The sequence below is a fragment of the Fringilla coelebs genome, assembly GCF_963513975.1.
Source record: "Fringilla coelebs genome assembly, chromosome: 2".
NCBI classification, from domain to species: domain Eukaryota; kingdom Metazoa; phylum Chordata; class Aves; order Passeriformes; family Fringillidae; genus Fringilla; species Fringilla coelebs.
In genome coordinates this window covers 49,728,059-49,750,960 of record NC_140029.1, presented here as the reverse complement: position 1 = coordinate 49,750,960, position 22,902 = coordinate 49,728,059, and the positions used below count along the sequence as shown (strand labels likewise).

At 37.5% G+C, this 22,902-nt stretch overlaps 1 protein-coding gene across 17 annotated transcripts in view; it reads left to right on the top strand.

Annotated features, from left to right (window-relative positions):
- The window catches only part of LMO7 (LIM domain 7), a 131,296-nt gene that overhangs the window by 85,318 nt on the left and 23,076 nt on the right, over window positions 1–22,902 (top strand). For 9 of the 17 annotated variants that reach the window (XM_084201433.1, XM_084201422.1, XM_084201437.1 and 6 more), the window contains 11 exons: window positions 888–918; window positions 1,312–1,425; window positions 1,872–2,070; window positions 3,203–3,455; window positions 5,768–6,484; window positions 8,008–8,037; window positions 10,286–10,403; window positions 11,559–11,701; window positions 12,987–13,455; window positions 14,216–14,539; window positions 17,454–17,568. In XM_084201433.1, the coding sequence (XP_084057559.1) occupies window positions 888–918; window positions 1,312–1,425; window positions 1,872–2,070; window positions 3,203–3,455; window positions 5,768–6,484; window positions 8,008–8,037; window positions 10,286–10,403; window positions 11,559–11,701; window positions 12,987–13,455; window positions 14,216–14,539; window positions 17,454–17,568 (2,513 nt within the window). Of the gene's footprint in view, window positions 1–887; window positions 919–1,311; window positions 1,426–1,871; window positions 2,071–3,202; window positions 3,456–5,767; window positions 6,485–8,007; window positions 8,038–10,285; window positions 10,404–11,558; window positions 11,702–12,986; window positions 13,456–14,215; window positions 14,540–17,453; window positions 17,569–22,902 lie in introns of those variants that run through there. The other 8 variants (XM_084201435.1, XM_084201431.1, XM_084201438.1 and 5 more) reach the window with 5 other exon arrangements.

The window sequence follows — 22,902 nt, the reverse complement described above, 5'->3', positions numbered from 1 at the left end:
GCTGCTCATTTTTTGGTCTGAGAAGTTTACTCCTGACTAAAAGGTTTTCTGTTGTCTAAGGCAAATACTTTAGAAAACAATACAACTGGAGAAAAAGTTACAATGGAATCTCCTTTCATATGGAATTGACAATGTGAGGTTATTCAGGCTGGAAAAGAGAAGGCTCAAGGGAGACTCTGTAGCAGTCTTCCAGCAGCTAAAGTGAGCCTACAGGAAACCTAGAGAGGGACTTTTTACAGGGACATATAGTGAGAGGACCAAGGGGGAATGACTGAACTGAGACAGTCAGCTTATACTGGCTAATGGGAAGGAATTCTCTGCTCTGAAGGTGAGGAGGCTCTGGTATGGGCTGTCCAGGGCAAGTGGTGGATTCCCAATCCCTGTAAGGGTTCCAAAGCCAGGCTAAATGGGGCTTTCAGCAGCGTGGTCTAGTGGAAGGTGTCCCTGCCCCTGCCAGAGGGGTTGGAAGTTGGTGATCTTTAAGGCCCTTCCAACCCAAACCATTCCATGATTCTGTGATCTCCCTGGCTAATAGGGGCTATATTTCCCAAAGTCAACAGCTTGTTTTCTACTTCTATTTTGTTGGTAACTAAATGAGAGCTAGTTAAAAATGCCTAGAACCTTTCTGTGTACCTCTCAAAACAGAAACTGTAATAGATTGGCTAGCTTCTCATTTTACATGTAACAATTGAAATAGTACAGAGTTATGACTATATTTAAAGTGAACTGCTTCTTATTTCTTTTGGAGCAATCATAGATGCATATTTTTTATTGACTGATAATTGGTCTTGAAACTTTTTACATCTTGAATAATAATTGAATTTTAAGCCAGCAATTTTAAAACATTTTGTTTTCTTCTCTTTTTCTCATTCTCTGCCCTGCTTCAGACCAGAGGAGACCAGCAGAAGAGTGAAAAATGTAAGAAAGTTGCACATTAATTGTGATTAATTATTTTTAAATGCTTCTGTTCATGGTACTTTCATATTTATCTTTTTCTTCAAATGTTGATTTATCTGATACAAATTAATGCCATTTTACAATGATCTCTATATGCAGCTAACTTTCCCAAATCATTGTAATAATCAAAAACAGTACTTATATCTGCTCGCTAGAGATATATGAGATGCATCATGACACTTTTTAATTGGTTTTGGTGGCAATCATAGCTAATACTGTATGCAAGATTTTGCAGTGGATTGTAGAAACATCTCTAACAGCATGCTGTGATTCTTTTACACTGGCACATGGCATGAGAGGGAAGTAATTAAGTTTGTATTCAGGGTTTTTTTTTTTTTTTCTGTTTGTTTTTAGGTTTTGATTACATTATACTGGCTTGGGAGGAAAGCTCAATGTGACCCTGATTATAATGGTCCATACCTCAATCTTAAAGCATTTGAGAAGTTATTAGGGCAAGCATTGACTAAGGTAAGGAATCCAAGAAAGGAAACTAAACAAATAGGCTGAAGTTTATAGTTTGTTATACAGCAGCAATTCTAAACAGTCTCTTGAGGGTTTCATTTTCTTCTTAGTTTGGAGAGCACAGTAATTTGTTTTGCATGCTATCAAGTTCCATAGGAAAGGAATGATTTTTAGCTTAGTTCCTCTGCTACCCAAATGAATTTCATAATACATCTGCTCTAACTGATGTGGTAGATTGGGAAGAGCCCTATCTCAATCCTCTGTGGCTGAGATGAAAGAAATTTAAGGATTTTATCAAGTCTCCTGTTCAAGCTGTTATATGTGTTGTTGTGTATGTGTTTGAGAGTTTTGCAGTAGACTTTGTTGAAGTTTGTTTGTGAATTCAAAATGCTCATGAGTAGCATTTTCACCCTAAATTGTTGGAAAAGACCTTTTAAAAGTGACTCTTGTAGGCACTTGAAGAGTCCAGCCAGCCAAGCAGAAGTGGCAGAGATAGTGGGTACGGCGATATTTGGTACGTTGACCGGGGAGAGCCTTTCCCATCTTCAGTTACCCATAAAAGAGACGATTCCTTTGATAGCTTGGACTCCCTTGGTTCAAGATCCTGCACTAGCTTTTCATCAGATATAACCTTGAAAGGTGGCAGTGAAGGTATGTTTTCCTCTCTAAAATCTTTTGTTGACGTGTATCTTAGGAGTGTCAGAAAAGACAATGTATGGACCAGTAATTGGATATCCAGTACTTAAAGTACTTAAAAGTCAGTTCTAGTTTTGTAACTGCTGCAGTTGCATTTTGCTTAAGCAAGTATTCACCTCTAACGGTTCGTAGGAAAAAAGCACTGCTCACACAGATCTTCCTAAGAAGGGTTGCTGACACTCTTGTTCTCACTGATGCATTAGAGTATGTGTATATGTCCAGGGTATTTTCCAAGAGTTCTGTAAGGGAAATTGCTAGAAATTACATCTGGATGGGGTTACCTAAAATTCACCAGTTGCACAAGTCACTTGCCTTGTTCTTAGGGTGACTGTGTCAAACTGCTATGTCTTTACTTCATTTGTGAATATTCAATAAGGTTTTTCCCACCTAGGTTAAATACTGAGTAGTATTTGTTACTTTTAGTAGTTTGTCATGAAAATAAAGGTAACAAGAAGATAGTGACACTGGATCTCTAAAGCAGCACTTAGCCTGTGTTTCTCTGCTGGTTTTAAAGTTCAATGCCAACCTGTAGTCTAAAGTCTCACAAATTGTGAGGTGTTAGGTTTTGTTCCATGTGAGTAAAAAAATAATTGAGGCTCGATGGAGCATTGGTGATCTGTGCAAGGCAACATTTGGCTACATTACATACATGATGTACCCTGGACTTCTACTGGATTTTAATCTGGTGAAATGAGCACAATGCTATATTATTTCCTGTTTATTTGTCTTTGCTAGTAAATTTATCTTGCAGATACTATTTAATTAAAAGATTTCTGTGCTGTTTTTTGTCTTCAGTCTGGAGGCCAGCACTTTGTTTCCTGCAGGGAGCAGTGATAATGAAAGAATGGAACAAATGCAGGAGGATCATGCAAACCAAATTGAGTTTAATGGATCTTATCACAGCTTTGCCACAGACTTCTAAAAATACTTCTACTGTCCTGTCAGTAGCTCAGCAAATTTGCAGCTGAAACATCTAAAATACAGACATAAATTGATTTTAGAAGACTTTGATCCAAGTTTTAGCTACAAGCACATGTCTAGAGAATGATGTTTGTATCTTTCCTTTTTATTTCCACATTCTTCTAAGGTTGTGACAGTGACACAGACTCGGAACTGCCTTCCAAAATGCATGACTCCCATAAAGATGACAGGTCTTACCGCAGGATTTCTGTGATTGAACCAAAACCTACCACTGACTTCAACCGTTTCTTACCCAACAAAAACAAGCAGACAGCATATGTGCCAGCACCTTTAAGGAAGAAGAGGACAGAGAAGAATGAGGACAACAGGAGGAGCTGGGCAAGTCCTGTATTCACTGAGTCAGATGGAGCATTTTCAAGGTACTGGTGTGTGGTCTTAGTAAAGTGGGCTTTGATGTAGAATTTTTAAAATAAGTTACTTCTTTATTAGTTCAAGAAAAGCTGCTCTTGCTGCAACAAAAAGTCAAGTATTTGATTTTCCATGTTTTATCCAGGGGGACATTTTGGTGTGGTTGTGTGGTTTGGTATTTGGTTTTGGTTTTTTACATTGTTTCTTGATGTTTGAGTAATGTTTTGAAGCTGGCCAGACTCCAGATGTATTTAAATGGTCTTAAATGCAAGTTTGCGAGTGATAGACCCACGGTTTTGACTGCTTGTTAAAGCTTCCAAAATATAGTGATGAATTTCAGCTGTCCAGCTTCTTGATGCATACAGATGAGATTAGTGGGCAGTTCTTGAGTTTCACCATTGCCTTCGTGACTTCACTGTCTTCATTCTATTCCTGTCTTGGTCAACCTCAGTGGACGTGAAACGAATCCTGTAGCTTCCTGCCAAAATAGCAGAGCAGAGTGTGGGCTCACAAATCCAGCTTCCCTCCAGATCATCTATGAGTATGACAGTGGCTCTGATTCAGAAGATGAAAGACGGCTGCCCGACATTGTTTTGGATGACTTAGCAAATCGTAGATTTCTAGTCAAAAAGAGCCCTGTAAGCTCTGCTGCACCTGGACATCATTTCATGTTGCGCAATGACTCTCCTAAATCTTGCTCGCGAGAAAGTTATCCAGCTGGTCCACTAGCTGCAATGCTTGAACCACTGAGGTCAGAGATACTAATCCAAGATCCAGTAACTATTGCATTACCTGAATCGCAGCCCTTAAATAACTCCATAGTCTTCTAATTGGCATTTTAACACAGCTGATAATTTGACATGCTTTTTCTGTCAAATTTTATATTTTTGTCGGAGGAGATAGGATGCTGATATAACCATTTAACTTCTTTTAAAAATTTTTTTACTTAATCTATCTTATTGTTTCTGGTGCTGCAGTGATGAAATTGAGAACTAATATGCTTCATTCACAAGGCTGAGCTCCTGTGCCAAAAAGCATGTCTTTTTGCATTGCTTATGTCAAGTTGCTCCTAAAATATCTTAACTGATTGGATATTTTGAACAGTAACCAGAGGAGGCAGAGGCAGTTGGATACTAAAGAGGAAAACAAACCAAGAGTTAACAATCCTTCACAATTATCTGGGTATTGTGATGAGGACGAGGAAGAAGTAGGCATCCCAAACATTGAAAAAGATGATCTCTATTTTCGCAAGCTAAGTTCTTCAGCGCCAAATACAGTTGTTGCTTTTGACAAATTTCTTCCTAAGTTTTGGACTCCAGAGGAGGAATTGCTATGGAAAAAAATCAAGAAATCCTCTTTCAAACCCTGGTATAAAGAGATTCAAGGGTTCAGGTGCGTTTTCATGCATGCCTGTTTCTCTCCTGTGTGCAAAGCCTAAATAAAGTGTAGTCTATGACTCTGAATTTTTAAATTTTCATTGCCAGTGTAGCAGCAGGATATGGGTTTTTTTTTTCCTTTTATTCTTTTTTTTAAAAGAATTGAAATATTATTTTTTTTATACTGTTGCACTGTTGCCACTGTGCATTTTACTCAGTGACTACACTTCATGGTTTTTTTTCTTTCTCCTCTGCTCATTCTTTCTGCTGCTACACAGTAGAAAGAGATCAGATTCTGAGGATGAGGAATTTGCCTACAAACAAAGCTGTACCATTGTAACTAATCAACCAAGACCAAGTTTTGACTGGAACAGTAGCTGCAGAAGGGATCAGAATTATAAGCCAACTGCTGAATATGTGGGAAGCTCATTGTCACAGATTGCAGAAGGAAAAATCTTGGAGTCTTCTGATCAGCCCAGGTTGATACTGCTGCATGAGCTGTTCTCTTGATGCATCAGAAAGAGATGGCTGGATATGCAACAGCTAAATGAAATTAAACCACGTCCCGTGATGCTGTGCTTTTTTTGGTTATTACTGTTTTGCTGGTTTGTTGGGTTTGGGGTTTTTTTCTCTTTTAATGTAGCCATAAGTTGCTGGCCTTCTGAAAGATGTAAATGTGAAAGTGTAACATGCTGCATAGGGTTACTGGCTTTGTGTGTGAGCATGTAAGTGTGATGTTTCTGAGCAGGTTAGGATGCCGGGATACCTTTGTGTTGGTTGGCGTGTGCTGAGCTACAGTCAGTGGTGGTGAATGCCAAGTGGTGTCATCATTCTGCTTGGGATACTGCAAGTCTAAACCAAATTTCTATTGCAATACGTTGTGATCTGCTTGTCTCTTGCTAGTTAATGATATTTTTACTTCCCTCCTTTTGTTTTATATGCTTCAGTCAGTTTTCGTTACTTCAGGCCCTGCAAAAATACACTGACTACGTGTCTTCTGAAATGGAGACCAGAATTGATCCCACTTCTGGCCCTAGGCTCATAAAATGTAGAAAGAATGTTTCCTTTATACCAGGAGGCCAGCAAGGAGATGAGGAGAATGGATATCTGTATCCAGATTTGGAAAATGATGATTTGTTTGTTCGGAAAACTGGGGCTTTCCATGTGAATCAAGTTGTTCTTCAAGACCCCCGGTATTTAAAGAAATTCTCTGAGCAGGAGCCTCCCCTAGAGGGTGAGATAATTCTGCAACCCCGAGAGGGCCAAACTGTGATTCCAGATTTGGAAAAGGATGACATGATTTTTCGTAAAGTCCTCTCTCAAAAAAAAGAGGTGCCTTTATCAGGTGCTCCTGACAAGTATCACCCAGCACTGTTTCCTGATCCGTGGAGTCTTCCAGAAGAGATCCGGTCCAAATTTCTATGTTTACTTGAAAAAAATGCGATACCAGAGGAAAGGAAGAGCAATGGCAGAGTGCTGTCACCATCTCTACACCATAAGAAGGACGATATGCTGACCCGCAAGATTGAATCTTGGAAAGTGGGAAGCAACGTCCAGCCAGTAAATTTTATCCCAGGTCCATGCAGTGAAGAAGACTGGAAGAAGTGGGAAGCAATCAGGGAAGCCAGCAAAGTTAGACACAAGAAACGGCAGATGGTGGAGAGGTCAGGTTGTGTCCTGCACAGATTGAGTGCCCTTGAACCCTTCCCATTCAGAAAAGCATCATCCTGTGCTGAACCATTCGTAGAGTGCCAGTCTGTTTGTTCGTGTTGTCCTCGAACAAGCTTTTTATTTGCTTTGAATAGAAGCTCATGACTGCAATACCATATTTTCAACAAAAGATTAAGAAGTTTTCTAGTTGCAGGATGCCATTTTGGAGAAAATACATTATCATTTCCTCAGGCTAAATGTTCTGCATAACTTTCTTTCCATGGCTGAACAGGAGTAGTGATTATTCAAATGACTATGGAGGCTAGAAATATTTCTTCTATTCTACAAGATAATACATAAAAACATTTCTGAAACACATGAATGCTTTAAAGACAAATTCTGGAAATGTGCATTCTGATATTCTTGCTTGCACCTAAGTTTAAAAATGCTTGTAAACTGTCCTGCTACAGTTCTGAGATAATTAGATGAGGTAAAAAAAGTGTTTTGCCTGCCCAAAGTCATGGTGCATGCAAGTTGTGTGTCTATGTAATATTAAGTCCACCATGGCATATTTTATTCTGCCATTACTATCCTCCTACTTTCATACAGTCTGGATTCATTCTTTCCCCGAATTCTTTCCTGGTATCCTCAAAATTTCTCTTGTCTAACTGAATACTGTCTCTTAAGTAGTTCCTATCTCTCCTTTGAATTTTGTATTTACTGGGGGAGAGTGGGGTTCCAAATGTTTGCTTAGCTCTGAAAATACGGCATTGCAAGTTGCAGATCTCCCAGCTGTGCATCATTATTTTGTGACTAAGACTCTTCTGTGTTCCAGTTGATATTTTGATGTTGCTGCATTTAATTTTTAAGCTTAATGCTGTTAACAAATTTCAAGCTTCACTGAGAAATATTTCTGAAGTGCTTGGAAATATTGCATGTTTTAAAAATTCATTCAGTAGAATTGAATAGGTATGTTATAAAATACTCGTATTCAAGAATATTAAAAATCCTCTTGAATTGCCCTGGATTAGGTGTGTTCAGGGATTATTCTAAACTTCTATTAGGGTCTTTTATTCTGGTACACATCAAGTATAACTTTCAGTTAGTATCAGAAATGGTTGAAGTAACAAGAGAACAGCCTCTGTAAGCCACACTTTTGTTGGGACTCAAGCTGGCATTGATTTTATTTTCTTGAAATGAGTCTTTTTTGAACATCCTGCTGTTCAGCAGCACTGGAATGAATAAGTGGTGCAGAAATAACACAAGGCTCTATTTGTGCAGTATTGCTAAATAAAAAGTGTTGGAAACTTGCAGGCAGCCTTGTTCTGACAGTTCTGTCCAATTTTGCCCATCATGCAAGTCCTGGTGTGTTTTTTGACTGGTGTCCAATTCCTGATGTGCTTTTCCATGCTGGCTGGTTCCCAAGCTTTCAGTTTCCCCATCACTTAGTGAGAGTGCTGGTCTACTAATGCTGTTAATGTTGTTATCAATATTAAGACACTGAATCTCTTTTTTTTTTTGGTTTCTGATTTCTCAGACTGTTTCAAAAGCTTTCTGATGAGCAAGGGTAAGTTTTATAAAAGCTTGAAAGATTGTAATGCTATTTTTTTGGCCTCTTTTCATGTTTATGCATGCACAGTAGCTAAAAACTCATGCTGAAAACTTGTGCATGATGCTTTGTTCTGTTCTTTGCAATTTATGTAATGAATGTGAGATAAAAGCTATGTGTATGGCAAAAGTTCTCTCTGCTGTCTCATGTATTCAACTTATGGTTATCAGGCACTTTGAAAATGAGCTCTAATGTTTTATTCCTGCTGAAGTGAAAAATGTGTTGTTCTGTATTTAAATTAGGCTTTTAAACATTCAAAATGTGTAAATGGATATTAACAAATATTTTATTTTGAAGGCTGTACAGCTAGAATTTGAAAATGATTAACAGCAGTGGTATTTATCATGGGATTGGTGAATGGTCTGGGGTTATCTTATATCTTCCAGGTTATTGAATGCTCAGTGGTAAACTTCCAGATTTGTGTAATGGGAACTTAGATGTTGTTTATTATGAACTGCTACTCAAAGAGAAATAATTTTTCCACTTATTGTGTGATGGCATGTTAAGTATTTTGGAATGTATGTTCTACTGATTTTTTAAAATTTAAATTTATTTATTTATTTATTTATTTGCTTCCCTATTTTTACTCTGAGACAAATCTGGTAAATTACTGAACACTTCCAAAATGTTTCAAAAGTTAGATGTTAGGAGAGGGAGACTCAGAAGACTCAAGTCGCTAGTTAGGTTTTTCAGTTTAGACTGAAATTAAAACTAAGATCCAGTTCCATGGTATGAATATAGCTTTTCTTAGGTTATATTTTCGTTAGGTCAAGATTTTCCTGTTTTGTTGCAGGCAGATATAGTAAATGTAGTTATGTAAGTTTTCTTGCACTCATCTGGAACAAATTTGATACAGCCTTAGGAGGAGGTCAATGTAGCATTTGATTACCCTAAAACAGTTCTACGTGTGATATAACTTAAGCATAAAAAATGAGGAAAAGAACTGAACAGGAGTTTCTGCAATAGCAACCAGGTGATTTTTGCTGCATTTGGCAATCTTCTCATTCAGAAAATAGATAAGCAAACAGATATGATGAGTTAATGCCCAAGCCTTTATTTCTAGAGGCCAGAGGTCAGTCTCATGTTACCAATGAAAGTGAGTTCAGCCACTTGGGAGGAAGTGAGAGTCTGGTTTGTTAGTTCAGAGATCTCTTGGAATGCAACAGATTAGAGCAAGGCTCTGTGCTGAATCTATTTTGGTTTTAATCTTATTTTCATCATATCAGATGGAAAATTACATCTTAATTGCATCCCTCTATATAACTCATACTTTGGATAAATGAAAGCAAAGGTATTTTTGAATACTAAGAAACAAAAAACCCTCCAAGCCCTAGAAACCTAGCTTTCCCTTTGCATTACATCATTGAATCTTATGATGAAACATTTTGCATTTTGCTTACTGTCTCAGAGGCTTGTGGTCAAATCTCATCAGGAGCCTTGTCCTATATTGAAACTAAATGTCCTGTTATGTTTATCACTGCAGTGTGAAAGAATAAAGGAAAAAAAAGCATGTGGTGGGGGAGAGCGTGAAAGGTGAGCTTTGAGGAATTTAGGTTAAAGGGAACTCACAGGTAGGAGTTCCTGGGGGAAACTGTAGCCATGTTGAAGAAGTTATCAGGAAGATGGCTGTGTTGGCCATCCCAGCTTTAATGGAAAGCATCTCAGAGGCTTGGGGAGGATCAGCATAGGCTAGTGGGGCCTGTGACATCCATGAACTGAGCATTTGGTTGTGTGTGACTCTTAATCTTTTGGAAATGTGCATCAATAACTGATTTGGAAGGAAGGAAAGGACGGGAGGTGATATGGTGGGTGCTACAGGAGAGAAGTCCAAGGGTGGGAATTTGGATTTGGGGATAGGGGATGCCTTTTGGGTCAACGAAAGAAACAAGATCAATAAAGAGAATAGCAAGTTAAAACAGAAGTAGCAGTGTTCTAGGAGGAGGTCAATGTGAATGATCAGCATGGAGATGTACAGAGCTGCTTATTCCCTTAACCTGATTTTATTTGCTCAAATACCCAACTAATGACTTGCGTGTTGGTACCACAGCACATCCCATCAGCTGCCCATGTGTTTCCTGCTCCATTCAAAATAACACTCATGAGCATTCAGTTGTACTAATATAAACCTTTTTCTCTCTCTGAAGGTTTCACTCCTGTAAATGAGGGCTAGGATGTTATAAAGCTGAGTTCTCTTTTCCCTTTCTAGGAGTAAATCTTTGAATGACGTCAGTGCAGAGGAGCTGCAGACACTGCGCAAAATCCGTTATGAGGAGCTGCAGAAGATAAAAGAACAGTTACACGAACAAGATCTAAAGTGGCAAGAAGTAAGGACTCCTCACCTCTCCTTGTGCACCCTGCTTGAAGGGCCTGGCCTGTCATCGGCCTTCAGTGTCCCTAGTAAAAAAGCTTTGGCATGTATGCAGCAATTCATGGGGCTGTCTTCTAAAACAATTCATCTCATGCAGCTGCTAGAGTTTTTGGGGACATTCTGTTTAATGCAGAACTAAAATTATTTTAAATATCCTCCTAAGTTTCTGATTAATGCTTCAGGATTGCACTTTGTATGTATTGTAATAAAGCCTTCAGTCTTGATTTCTGTGGACATAAAGAGAGGTTAGGGCATAGTTTCATGTGTTATCTGCAATTTTTGCATACTTTTTTTGGAGAAATGATTGGAATGTCTGAGTATTTGATCCTCTGGGAGAAAGGGGAATAAATAATTCCTTGTGCAAATTCTTGAGGCTCCTATCCTGTAATAATGCTGTCCTAAATCCAGCTTGTAAACTGTATGGTAGCTTTGCACAGCATCATAAGCATATCTAAAGACTTTTCAATTTATTAAAATCTCTGCTTGACAATAAGTATCAACAAGAAGCCAAAATTAAGAACAGAGCACCAAACAAGAAGTTCCTAGTTGTTTGCTTAATGCATCTCAGTTCTAATACTCAATACTTCCCTTAACTCAGCTCTGGTATTTCATGGACAATATTGCCAGTTCACATTGTGGTTTTACAGAAATGAAGAAAGTACAGAAGTATCTGTTTTCAGTTTAGAATTTAAGGCATATTTATTCTCAAGTTAGTGTATCAGTCTAACATAGTAGTGATTTGGAAAAATAATGATATCCTAAACTCTAAAGCCCTCAACAGAGAAATACAGATTGCATTTGCATTAGTTTTCAATTATGTGTGATTGGTGAAGTATAGAATAAAATTGAAAATGTTAAGGGGAGAAAAAATGGGTGAAATAGCATAAAGTCCAGTAATTGCAATTGTTAACTTAAGGAGGCAGTGAGCCTGCAGCCCTAACTAGAACATGACAACCCCTTTATCATTTAGGTGAAAGGTTCATGAAAATGTGGCTCTGTTGCAGGCATGCAAATAAAATCAGGCCAATGAATAGCATGTAATGGGATGCCTCTGTAAGTCCATGAGGTCTTGAGAAAATCTGATGGTATATGTTTGTGTTCTTTTAAACAGGATCTAGCAAAATGGAAGAGTCGTAGAAAGAGTTACACTTCAGAATTGCAAAAGAAAAAGGAAGAGAGAGAAGAAATTGAAAGGAGAGCCTCTGAGGTGTCTGGAAGGAGTACCAAGTCACTGAAGGAAATGCAGCAGGAGAGGTAATAGTCCTAATAGGAGTATTATGTGTAAGAACATAAATCTGAGCATTTTTATTCCTTTAAATTTTTGAGCCACTTTTACCAACAAGTTGCAATTGATTCTGCAAAGATCTTGACAATTTTAGTTGCAAAATAAAATGTAGAAATCTAGGCAATTGAAGGGCTGAATATGGTTTTCTAATGTGCTGTTTGCGCAGAATGTGAAGCATCTTTCTCTATAAATGATATTTTATTTTGCTATTCATAAATAAAAGTATGGAGAAATCAACATTTGCATTCTCTTTAAATTAGTTAAAACAATAGCACTGAACTGGATAGCTGCCTTTTTTACTCATGGATAAAGTTAACTATTTATCTTCCTTCTACCACTACATTTGCTATTTTTTTAGCCACTGTGGAGAACTGCAGCCAGAATTTTAATTTATGTCACAGGGTTGTAAACTTTTACTTGATTTCCCCTTCATCCCTAATTTTTCCTCTTGGTATTTACTTTCTGAAGAGTAAAAAGTGTAAACTGCACAGTACCATCTCTACTGGTGACAGTCTTATTTATTTATCTATCTATTTATTTATTTCAAATGCACATATGACTGAGCTGAAGGTAATATGCACATGACATTTATTCATTAAAAAAAATCTAATATTTTGGATATATTTAATTTTTTTACTTATTTGTGAGGACAAAACTTAGTTGATTGAATAAAAGTATGGATGCTAATTGTATTGAATGTCAATCAATAAGAATCCTATAACTGATGTTTTAAAGTTTATCCTTGTAGTGGTGGTTCATTTATGACAAAGGAATGAATAGCAAAAAATAATAATTAGCTGAATTTCAAGGAACTGTCTTATTTAAGTATCTGAAATTCAGCATTTCAGAAACATTGAGCACAGTTGCACAGTTCAGGCAGTGTTATGGGACTATATTATTCCTGTTCTTTCCTAAATAAATCTGAATTTCTGAGGATGTGTAATTTGGACGTATGTGTATCTGTATCATTTACAGCTATGTGTAGCTATATAATTTTCTTGGCAAAGATTTCTGTCATGGTGGTAGCCTGATAATGTGACAGTAGTATGTCTGAGTGCTATGAGAGTGCTGAACTGGGGAGGAGATGGAAGAAGATAGATAAAAATTATATTAAAATTCTAATATATTTAAATGGTGCTATTAATTTTTGTTTGCTGGAGATGTATTATTTGGCTTATGCTCAGCCTTAAGCATTTGCTAGTTGAAAGACTTTAGGCCTGCCTGTTTGTCAGGTCACTTTGGTGTTTTTAACAGGCTCTATTCCCATAGGGAAGAGAGAGATCAGGAGTCCCATGAGCAGCAGAAGCAGGAGCACAACTGGGCATATTCACTGAACGATGATGTGTTCAGTGAAGACAAAGCACCTTCCACAGCAGCTAAAGATTGGTCAGCAGCCAAAGCTCACCGTTTGGAAGAAGATACATCCTACAGCACTAAGGACAGTAAGAGTGTGTACGCCACCCAGCCGCCCAAGGAGAACCTGCCGGAGAGCTTGGCTGCTCGAGAAGCTCCTGCTCCTCCAGAGAGCCTGGAGCGGGAGCAGAGCCCGGCGCTTTTGTCCACTCGTTACTCAGTGAATGCTCAAACTGGGTCAGCTCAGGTTTCAGCTTCTCTCCCGACAACTTTCCAGAAAACTGATACCTCCAGGTTAACATCTGTGGTTACACCAAGACCTTTTGGTGTTCACTCAAGAGGAATCTCGTCACTTCCATGGTCGTTCACGGTAAAATTCTGCTTCATTCCTGAAGTTTGTAAATTTGGGATCTTTAACAGCTGGGGGAACAGTAGTTTTAGTGTTTTGGTTTTGTTTAAAAAGTGCCTCCTGTGTGATGACGGTTGTGTTAACAGAGCAGGAAGCTCTGTCATGGCTTTAGATGTTTGCTTGTGTTTCTGTGCTTAAATACACTCCTAGAATTAAAGCTGGCAGCTATATTTCATAAAATATTCTTTTTATTACTTGTAGTAAGTGTCCTTTGTGTGCTTTATCAAAAAACTTGTTGGAGGTAATTATCTGGAGCCAGGTTAATATAATTAAGTGTTAAAGATAAATTTTTCAGGTGATAAAAGTTTCCTCTGCTCTGCTGACTTTGTTGCAATTTTATGCTAGGCTAAATTTTGTCTACACTCTAAAGAACTGAAACAATGAAATTAATTTCCTCCTGCCCCATTACTATGATGATTTTCATCATTTTCTCCTAAATCCTTATTTGTTTCAATTAAAAAAAAGTGGCAAGAGTGTAAATAATTCTAAGCAGATGACTTTAACAAGTTTATCTCAAGTTTGGACTATTTGTTCTGCAAGCATTTCAAGAGAAAAAGAATTTTTTTCTAAGTAGTTACTTAACAATTAATTAACAATGGGTACAGGAACCAGAATTTGCTTCAAAGGAGGAGGTGGTTTTATTAAATATAAAAAACACTGAAAGATTCAAGGATTTCTTTTTTAAAGCACTTATTTACCAAACTGTCATTTTTTTTCCTAGATGGATGGTGCTCAGAAATACAATGGAGAAGTAGAAAAAGCTAAAAGAACTCAAACTTTGTTCACCAGCATTTCCTTTTCACAACCAGACTCTGCACACCCTCTCTCCACTGGTGCATTCAGAAGCAGAGGTGAGGAGGAAGAGGAGGAAAAAGGTGTTCAGTCAACACCTCCTCTTAGTTTGGCATTACCTTTAAAGTCCCAAGACCAAGATGCTGGAAGTAGTATTCCTAAGCCAGAGTATGGCATTCCTCCTGATTCTCTTTCACTTGCATCTTCTGCAGAAACTGCAACTCTGACAGAGCCTAAGGATTCAAAATCCATGGTAAGTGTGGAAATAATGTGATTACTTGGTGTAACTGAATGCCACAGCAAAATAAAAGAGAAAATAACTAAAATACACCTAATGCAAGTATTTTTCTGGTAGTAAGAGGACATCTCAGAGACTTGCTATTTCCTTTGATTTAATTTAGGGGAAAGAGAGTATTAGGGGAAGAAAAAAATATTATTTTGCTGAATTTTCCCCTATCCATTTTGTCATGTGCTTAATTTTATTTATCATTCTAATTCAGAATAGTTATTCTACATATATTTAATGCTTGCAAAGTTTTTGCTACTCTCCAAATTAGCATACTGTTCATATAATCAGGTGTGACAGTTAGATGAATTATCTGAGCTGCTGTAGCATTCATTTGCACTTTTAAACTGGTGGTGGAAAATAAAGATCAGCTTTTCAAAGGCTGGCCATAAACATTAGTATCATACTATCCTTTTTTCCATTTGTTGATCTGTTGTGGCTTGGATTTTTTTTTTTTTTTTAGCTATTTACTTGAATCTAATAAATGTTCATGTTAATTTTGAAGTAAATCACCATCTCTTTGTGCATGTGCTTGTTGGAAAAAGGGGCTGGGTCTTTCAGTGTTCTTTTTGAAATATGTATCTTAAGTGCTGTTTCCTCCAACTGATTGCATGTTTCACCAACAATAGTTTTAATTTTAAATGGCTAAATACCTTTCTGTGCTATCTGATGATTCAGTTCATAACCCTTGACAGATTTGCATTCCTGATCCTGCTGTAAAACTTAATTGTGCCAGTTGCTTGGCTGAAGGTCATAAGACTTTGGATGCTGATTGATGAAATCACTTCCCATAACAACTTTTTTAGAAATTCATTTGCTTCCAAACATTCTTCTTCCTAATCACTTGTGGAAAAGAAATGCATTGCAGTGTAATACCCTTAATGCCTCTTGGCCATTTTAACGAATTTATCATAATTTTTTGAAACTGTGATTGCTGTATAAGGAAAAAGATAATGAGATAATGATTTTTTTTCTGTGTTGTAGCAAAAACTGGCAGAGGAATTTCTGGTTTAATCAGTGAAAACTGACAGATTCAATACAAGTTCTTAGTGTCTGTTTAAGCAAGGCAAATGAAAATAGCGTGCACTAGGTCCATTTGTTTTTCTCCTGTCATTAGTTAAAAGATTATAAATTTTTCCTCCTACAAGTGAGTAATATTGGGGGGGGGGGGTGGATTTTGAAGATATTTTTAAAAGTTAAAAAAAAACCAACTCAGTTGTATTATGTAACCTACCAAGCTCCAAGTAAAGGAATGCAAGTTCCATTTGATGTGTTTGTAAATCATTGACAGAGAGATTGATAGAGCTCACTAGCCATCAAGGCCATAACACCAAGTCTTTGGAGCACTGTTTTAAAAATGACCTATAAAAGTGTTAAAGTTCAGTGTACAAAGTCACATTACTACTCTGACAAGAGATAGATCTGATGTTGGGATGGTGAGAGAAAAAAAATTAACACCAGTAGTAATTTCCAGGAATACACTCAGACTCTAAAGGTTTGTATGTTCTCTAGCCCAGTGTGCTAACCTGTTTAGTAGATTCACTTTTAATATACTCACTTAAAGACTTAGGTTGTTTGGGAGCATTTGCAAGCCAGTAGCTGTGTTGTGAAGAAAAGAGCGAATTTCTACCCTGGGCTGTAACGGGGAGTGTTTTCCCAGGAACATTCCTGTAACATGAGATGATACCTTGGGATGATGCCGTGCTCTGTCGTTTTCTTCTCTACCCAGTTCTTGGGTGCTGCTGAAACCACCTCTGGCTGCACCTCCCTGAGACTCTGGCTGGCTGCACCTGCTTGTGCAGTGCTTGCTGTAGCTGCCTGTTGCATCTTACAACAGAGGAGCTTGCAGGAGTTGGCAAAGGTTTCTAGACTTGTAAATATTTTAAGTTGGGGAAAATTAATCCGACTCTTCAGGAAGGCTGGGTCACTAGGGAGCTGAAATGTAGGCGTACATTTAATGTGTGTGTAAAAATGTGCAGGGTCCCTTCCATGCACATTTGCTGGAATATATCTATCTTAACACTGTTTGACAGAAAAAATCTAATTTTTTTCCCCTTTTATCTCAATGTCAGTGTCATGCTGATGAAGTGTGTAGCATGCATTTAGGTATTTTAATAGTTTTAATGAGCTTACCTTGGAATGTTAATGTATGCAACACATGCTCCAAATATAGCGTGGGATTGAAAGCAAGTGTTACAAAATGTTTTCCCATTCAGATATTCTTGTTGTTTAAAATGGCCATGTTAGTTTTTGATTCAGATTCTGAAAGCATCTTGAAAGTCCAATAAAGATCTGGATTTAGCTGATTTTGAGATTTTTTTTTTTTATTATCTAAGGCCTGTATTACAAAATCCATAGCAAGCTGGTAGTGTTTCACACAAAATCAAGAAGATGATTGTGCACCCAAGTAATCCTAGATGCAGCATTGAGCCTAAAGGAAACTGATGATTCTTATGATAGGATATGAAAAAAAATAAGATTGATTATGGTTATCTAGCTTTTTCACATCTCTCATGTTCTCTGAGGAGGAAGTAGATGTCACAAATTCACAAGACAATCCACAAAGAATGATTTAGGGGTTTAATTTCCTCCAAGTTCTTAAAATTTTTTAGCATTGTGTTGTAAAACATTTAGAATAACAGAAATGCAGAGTGAAAGGTATGTGTAGAGAAAATATAAATGTGAACTGAAAACACATCTGTTGGAATAAAAAGCAAATGAGTTAGTTAACTGACTTCAGTACTGTTTCCTTTGTCTGTGATGCTAATAATAGATGATTAAAGTGCACATTGTGAGCAGCCTCACTTATTTAGAGGATAAACTTTCCCTCATTTAGATTCCTGGGATACCAGATACTGTAGTGTCATGTTTTCTTTTTCAGGAACAGTACAGTGAAATGAGAATCAGTATAAACCAGAGACCTGGCCACAGTCGCAGCTTTGGGTTTACAACAAATTGGAGTTCTTCAGGAGCCATTGTACAGACAGTGGAAGAAGGTAAATGTGTATATATACACAAATTTTTGTTCTTACATTTAATTTGCAGAGGCTTCTCAATTAAAGCATTTGCTGCTAAGTATGCTGCAAACATTTTAAAACATCAGGTGCAGAATTGAAAAATCACTATTTAGTTTCCTAATGTATTTCTGTGAATCCTCATCTCTTGAAACAGGTTGAATTCAGAAATACCAAAATGCATTTTCCTAATAAAGGAGGGTATAAACATGAGCCTCTTACAGAACAGTATTTAGGGGCAAATACAGACTTCCAATATCCAGACTGTTTCTTACAGCTAAGTTTGAAAGATTTAACTTCACATGGTTTGTAAACACTTGTAGAGGAAACTTAGGAGTTAATACTCTTTGTTCAATTTCTCCTTTCTAAGTCATGCTGAATTCTGGAGACAGCTCATATTCTTAAGTAGTTGCAACTTCTAAATTGATTTCCAGTGTAGTTTTTTTCAGTCATTTTAATACTGAGGTAAAGCAAACATTTTTGTCTTGAGATGACACATATATAAAGTTTATTTCTAACCTTTATTTCTAACCTTTTCTAACCTTAGTCTTCTGCAGAGAACGAGCTCGATTTTCTTAAAAAAAAAAAGGGCAACAGAACAACAAAAACCTAAGCAAATCACATATAATGCTTGTTTTCTAAACAATGGTCTTTCCCATTCCCAGTAATACTTGAGAAATATTGAATTGTGCCCTTCTTTCTGCCTAACACAAGATCATCCTGAGAATGGAGAAATAACTGGAAACTTTTAATTTAGTTAGCTCTGTATTATGCTTTCCAGAGAGGAAACAATGCTGTTTAACAGCAGTTAACGAGCAGTCTTGGATTTTTTTTTTCTTTTTCAAATTCAAGAAGTGAAGCGGCCTTTTCTCACTATGTCTGAGTACTTTTCATAATTGAATTTACTCTAGGTTAGCCCTCCTTGAGCAGGGAGGATGGACCAGATGAACCACTGTGGTTCCTTCCAACCTGTTTCATTCTGTGATTCTGGAAATACTAGTATTCACTTTGCCTGAAGAACTTTCCCTTTGCTTTTCCTGCTGCTAGGCTTCAGGTTTGATTTCCCTCCTTGGAGGCTGGGATCTGTCCATTTGCACTGCCAGCTGAAAAGGAGAAATCTGAGGGTAGTGAATGTTCCTGCTGGTCATTCACAAAGGTACCCACATGGGCTCTCTCCCAAGGAGAAGGTGAAGGCCTTGTGATTGTCATCTTGGTTTATTACCAAGATATTATTATTTATTAATGCATTATTATTATTATTATTATTATTATTATTATTATTATTATTATTATTATTATTATTATTATTATTATTAATAATAATAATAATAATAATGATAATAATAATAATAATAATTTATTACCATTCTCACAAGGAAGAGCACAAAGTATAGATTTAACAGAGAATGGGCTATATCTCAGTGTTCTCTTTTGTAGCCTGTGTTCAGCACGTTTTTCTTCCAACAACTGTCTCATCTTGTATCCTTACTCAATGGCTGTAGCGCCCATTAAAGAAATGAAGGATGAAGGAGGTGGATGACCCATTGAAAGAGTAATATGCTTTCCGCTAGGCACTTGGGAATGTTGTATTTCCTATTTTTAAGGATAGGTCATAGGATAATTCAGCTTGGAAGATCACCCAGAGCAGTAGACTGCTCAAAGAAATGTCAAGATGGAATTCAGGCCGCCTGGCCTAGGGTTTTTATGCATGGGGGTTTGAGATCCTCTGAGGATGGAACCTGCGCAGCTTCTCTGGGCATTATCCTCTCAGAGAAAATTTTCCCTACATCTCTAGTCAGACCAGTCTTTGTCCTGGTGTATAACCACTGTTCTGTGTTTTTCTGCCATAAATTTCAATAAAGAGCAGGTTTTCCCTTCTCAGGAACCTCCCAGTATGTACTGGGGGCTACTGTTAGGTTCTCCTGCAGCCTCTCTTCTCCAGGCTGAACAAGCCCATACTCTTCAGCCTTTCCTCATGGGTCAATTGCTCCAGCCCTAACCATCCCAGTACCTTCCCATTTAATTGCCCCAGTTTATTGATGTCTCTCTTACAGGGGAACACCAAAACCGGACACAGTATTGTCAGTGTGGCGTAAGAGGTGCTGAGTGAATTGAATGGCCACTTGTCTTGATTTGTTGGTCATGTTAGTGTTCAGACAGCCCCACCACTGCCAGGCCCCCCCAGCCTTGCTCTCCAATGCCCAGCCTGTACCATCACTGGGACTAGTCCTTTTCAGGAACAGGACCCTGCATGTGGCCTTGTTGAGTGTCAGGTTCCTGCTCTCAAGAGCAGCCCTGCCCTCCATTGTACTGGCCACCCTCTCGCTTTTGGCAAGGTTTGAAAACTCAATGAGGGTGTGTTTTCCTCCTTCTCCTGCTTGTTGGTGAACATATTAAAGAAGGTTGGACCCTGAATACATCCTCATGAGATCCACCTGTGAGCAGCCTGCAGGCTGAGTAAGAACCATTAACCACTTCCCACAGAGCCTGACAGCCCCGCCAGTTTTTCACCATCTGGTCGTTCTGCCCTGTGGACAGTACCATCCCACTTTTGATACCAGGATACTGTGGAATATCAGGTCAATGATCTTGTTAAAGACAAGGTGGATTGTAACCACCTCTCTTCTGTCATCCACAGAGATCTAGTCAATTCATCTTTGAAGATAACCAGGTTGGTCAAGTGTGATTTAGGTTTGGCAAATCCAAGCCAACTGTTCTAGTCACTTTTTTCTCTTTCTTGAGCTTCCAGGAATACTTTCTCAGATTGTGTTGTCCTAACTAGCTGTATGATTTTTTTGAGATGGTACCCAGCATGTATATTTTTTACTACTTATAGATTACTCTATATTCTAAATATGCATTCCTTAAAAAAATCCTCTAAGAAAACTACTTGGTAGGCAAAATTAACTTGTAAGTGTTCTCAAAAACCTAAGTAAGACTTAAGCTTGTAACACATATTTCAATGATACCCACTTACTACATATAAAAAAGGACTGTTCTTATTTTTTAAAGGAGTTTTCAATCTCTACACTAAATATTAGGTAAATAGAAATCCTTAAGTCATTAATTAGACATTGTTCTGCCAACTTCCTCAGTGCCATATAATCTTTATTGTTTCAGTCCTTTCCCTTTCACTTTCCCTTTGCAATAATTTTTTTGAGATTGTGTTGGTATAGAAGTACATGTCTGATCAAACATTTGCAGTCATGTAGGACAAAGTAAATTTGATCCACATCCTTCAAGTTTTATTTTTTTTCTATAATTGAGATAGTGTTTATCTATGGTAATAATAACGGAGGGGAAAGGTTAGAGATAACTTAGAATACATGGAATATGAGTATTTGGTTGCTTTTGTTTATACTGGTGACTAGTAAGAAATAAAAGCATTTTACCTTCAGGAAAACCTATGAAAAACATAAAAGCAGTACATATTTTATATAATGAAAACTAAATCCTTTATAGGAATGTACAGAAATAAATTCCTATAGTCTTGGTGGAGCTGGACAGGGAAAGACAATTGGTAGCATACAACTTTTGGCATCTGAATTTCTGGTAAGGCTTTGTGGAGAAGCCCTTTTGTCCAGAAACTGTGGAGGGAGAGCTGCTGGTAAAGTTACAGGCCAAAAATTGAGCAGTGTAAGTTGTTCTGGCTATTTTAGGTCCAGATCTAGAGACTGCTGCTATTCATTCAGTCTGTATGGTTGGAGTATGGTCTGCATATACCTTTCTACTTATATTATAGGAGGAGCTGTGAAATCTTGAACTCCCTTCCTTTCCTAAAACTGAGTCAATTGAGGTATACTGTTCACACCTCTAAGCCTGGTCTCATCCCTGACAAATTATTTGAATAAAATGAGCACAACTTTTTTTGGTTACTGGGGGCTTATTCTGTCACAACTCAAGACAGAAATTATGAGTTCTAATGACTCTGCTGGAGCCTGAAGCTTTTTCTGTATCATGAGCATAAGGCTTAATCCAGATGTGGTTAAGCTATATGGTACTAAATATCAGACACGATTCTAAATGTTAAATGATATTGAAATTCATAACTTCACTATTAGTATCTTTGATAGTATTCTTAATAGTACCTTCCATTAACAGACTTGAAAATCCATGATTCTTTAACATCTTCCTGACCCCTAGAGATGCATGTCTTTTTCCAGTTATACTATTGTCCATATTTCTTCCTCCAGATGAAAACCCTATCTTTTCTTCCACAATAGTTTGAAAGTAATTGGTACTGATAACTGCAAATGAAGTTTTTAATCCATATTTTAAGAATTATGCAGAAAGATATAGTATGGAGCCATGTTCTTCTAGCAGAGAAGCCAGTGGAGCTTTTTAATGAACTGTGATGAATCATTATTTGGTGCAGTAGTAGGAAACAGAGCATTTCTTAATTTTTTAACTTCCTCATGTGTGAAGCCATCTGAATCCTTAGTGGATGAGCCAGACTTACAGCAGCATTTTTCTAGCGAGTCAAAAGACACTCAGGATGGAGCATATGGTGTCTATATTTTTCTGTCATACTTGTCCACATTTGTTTCTAATAATGTAATAGGGCATTGTTCTTGGTATATTTTAAGTAAGATGTGTGGATTTCACTACTTCCTTTGGAAAATCCTTCCGCTGTGTAATTCAAACTTGTTTTATTAACATGAGGGTTTATTGTGCAATCCTTAACTATATTTTTACTTGGCATTTCTATTTTCTATACTGCTAAGGGAATAATTCTTAATGGAAGAACCATTCATATGTAATCTGTAAAATCTTGCTTGGAGAGTCTGAGTTTCTCAGCCTATCCATTTTCTGAATTAAATAGAAAAAAAGCTTATGAACTGGTCTTCTATGTACTCTGTCCTTAGTCAAGTGAGATTGCCTGCCAATGTGAAGCAGTTGAAGAAAGTATAAAGTGCAGCTTGTCTTGCAAAATATCAGTAGATTCAAAGTCCAACTTGCCATAAAGTTTGCTCTTAATAGATAAAATAAGCAGAATCCAGAGAAGTCTAGTGGGACAATACCCAGCAATATCTTGAGTCCAATTACCAATCAATTCAGAGCTAATAAACTATTCTAGCAAAGCAATAAAGCAGCATGCTCTTGTCAGCAGAGCTCAGAAAATGTAAATGAGAATACGAGAAAGCCAGCTTCTAGTGGACTTAAAAAAGTGCAGGCTGTTTTTTGGTTTTTGGGGGTTTTTTTGACAAATATGAGGATTACCCAAATTGGCTGAATTTCAGCTAATCATTGGATATAGACAATGTGGTGCTGCCTCTCTCTCATTGTCACAGATTATAAAGGTGAGTTAGTGAAGGG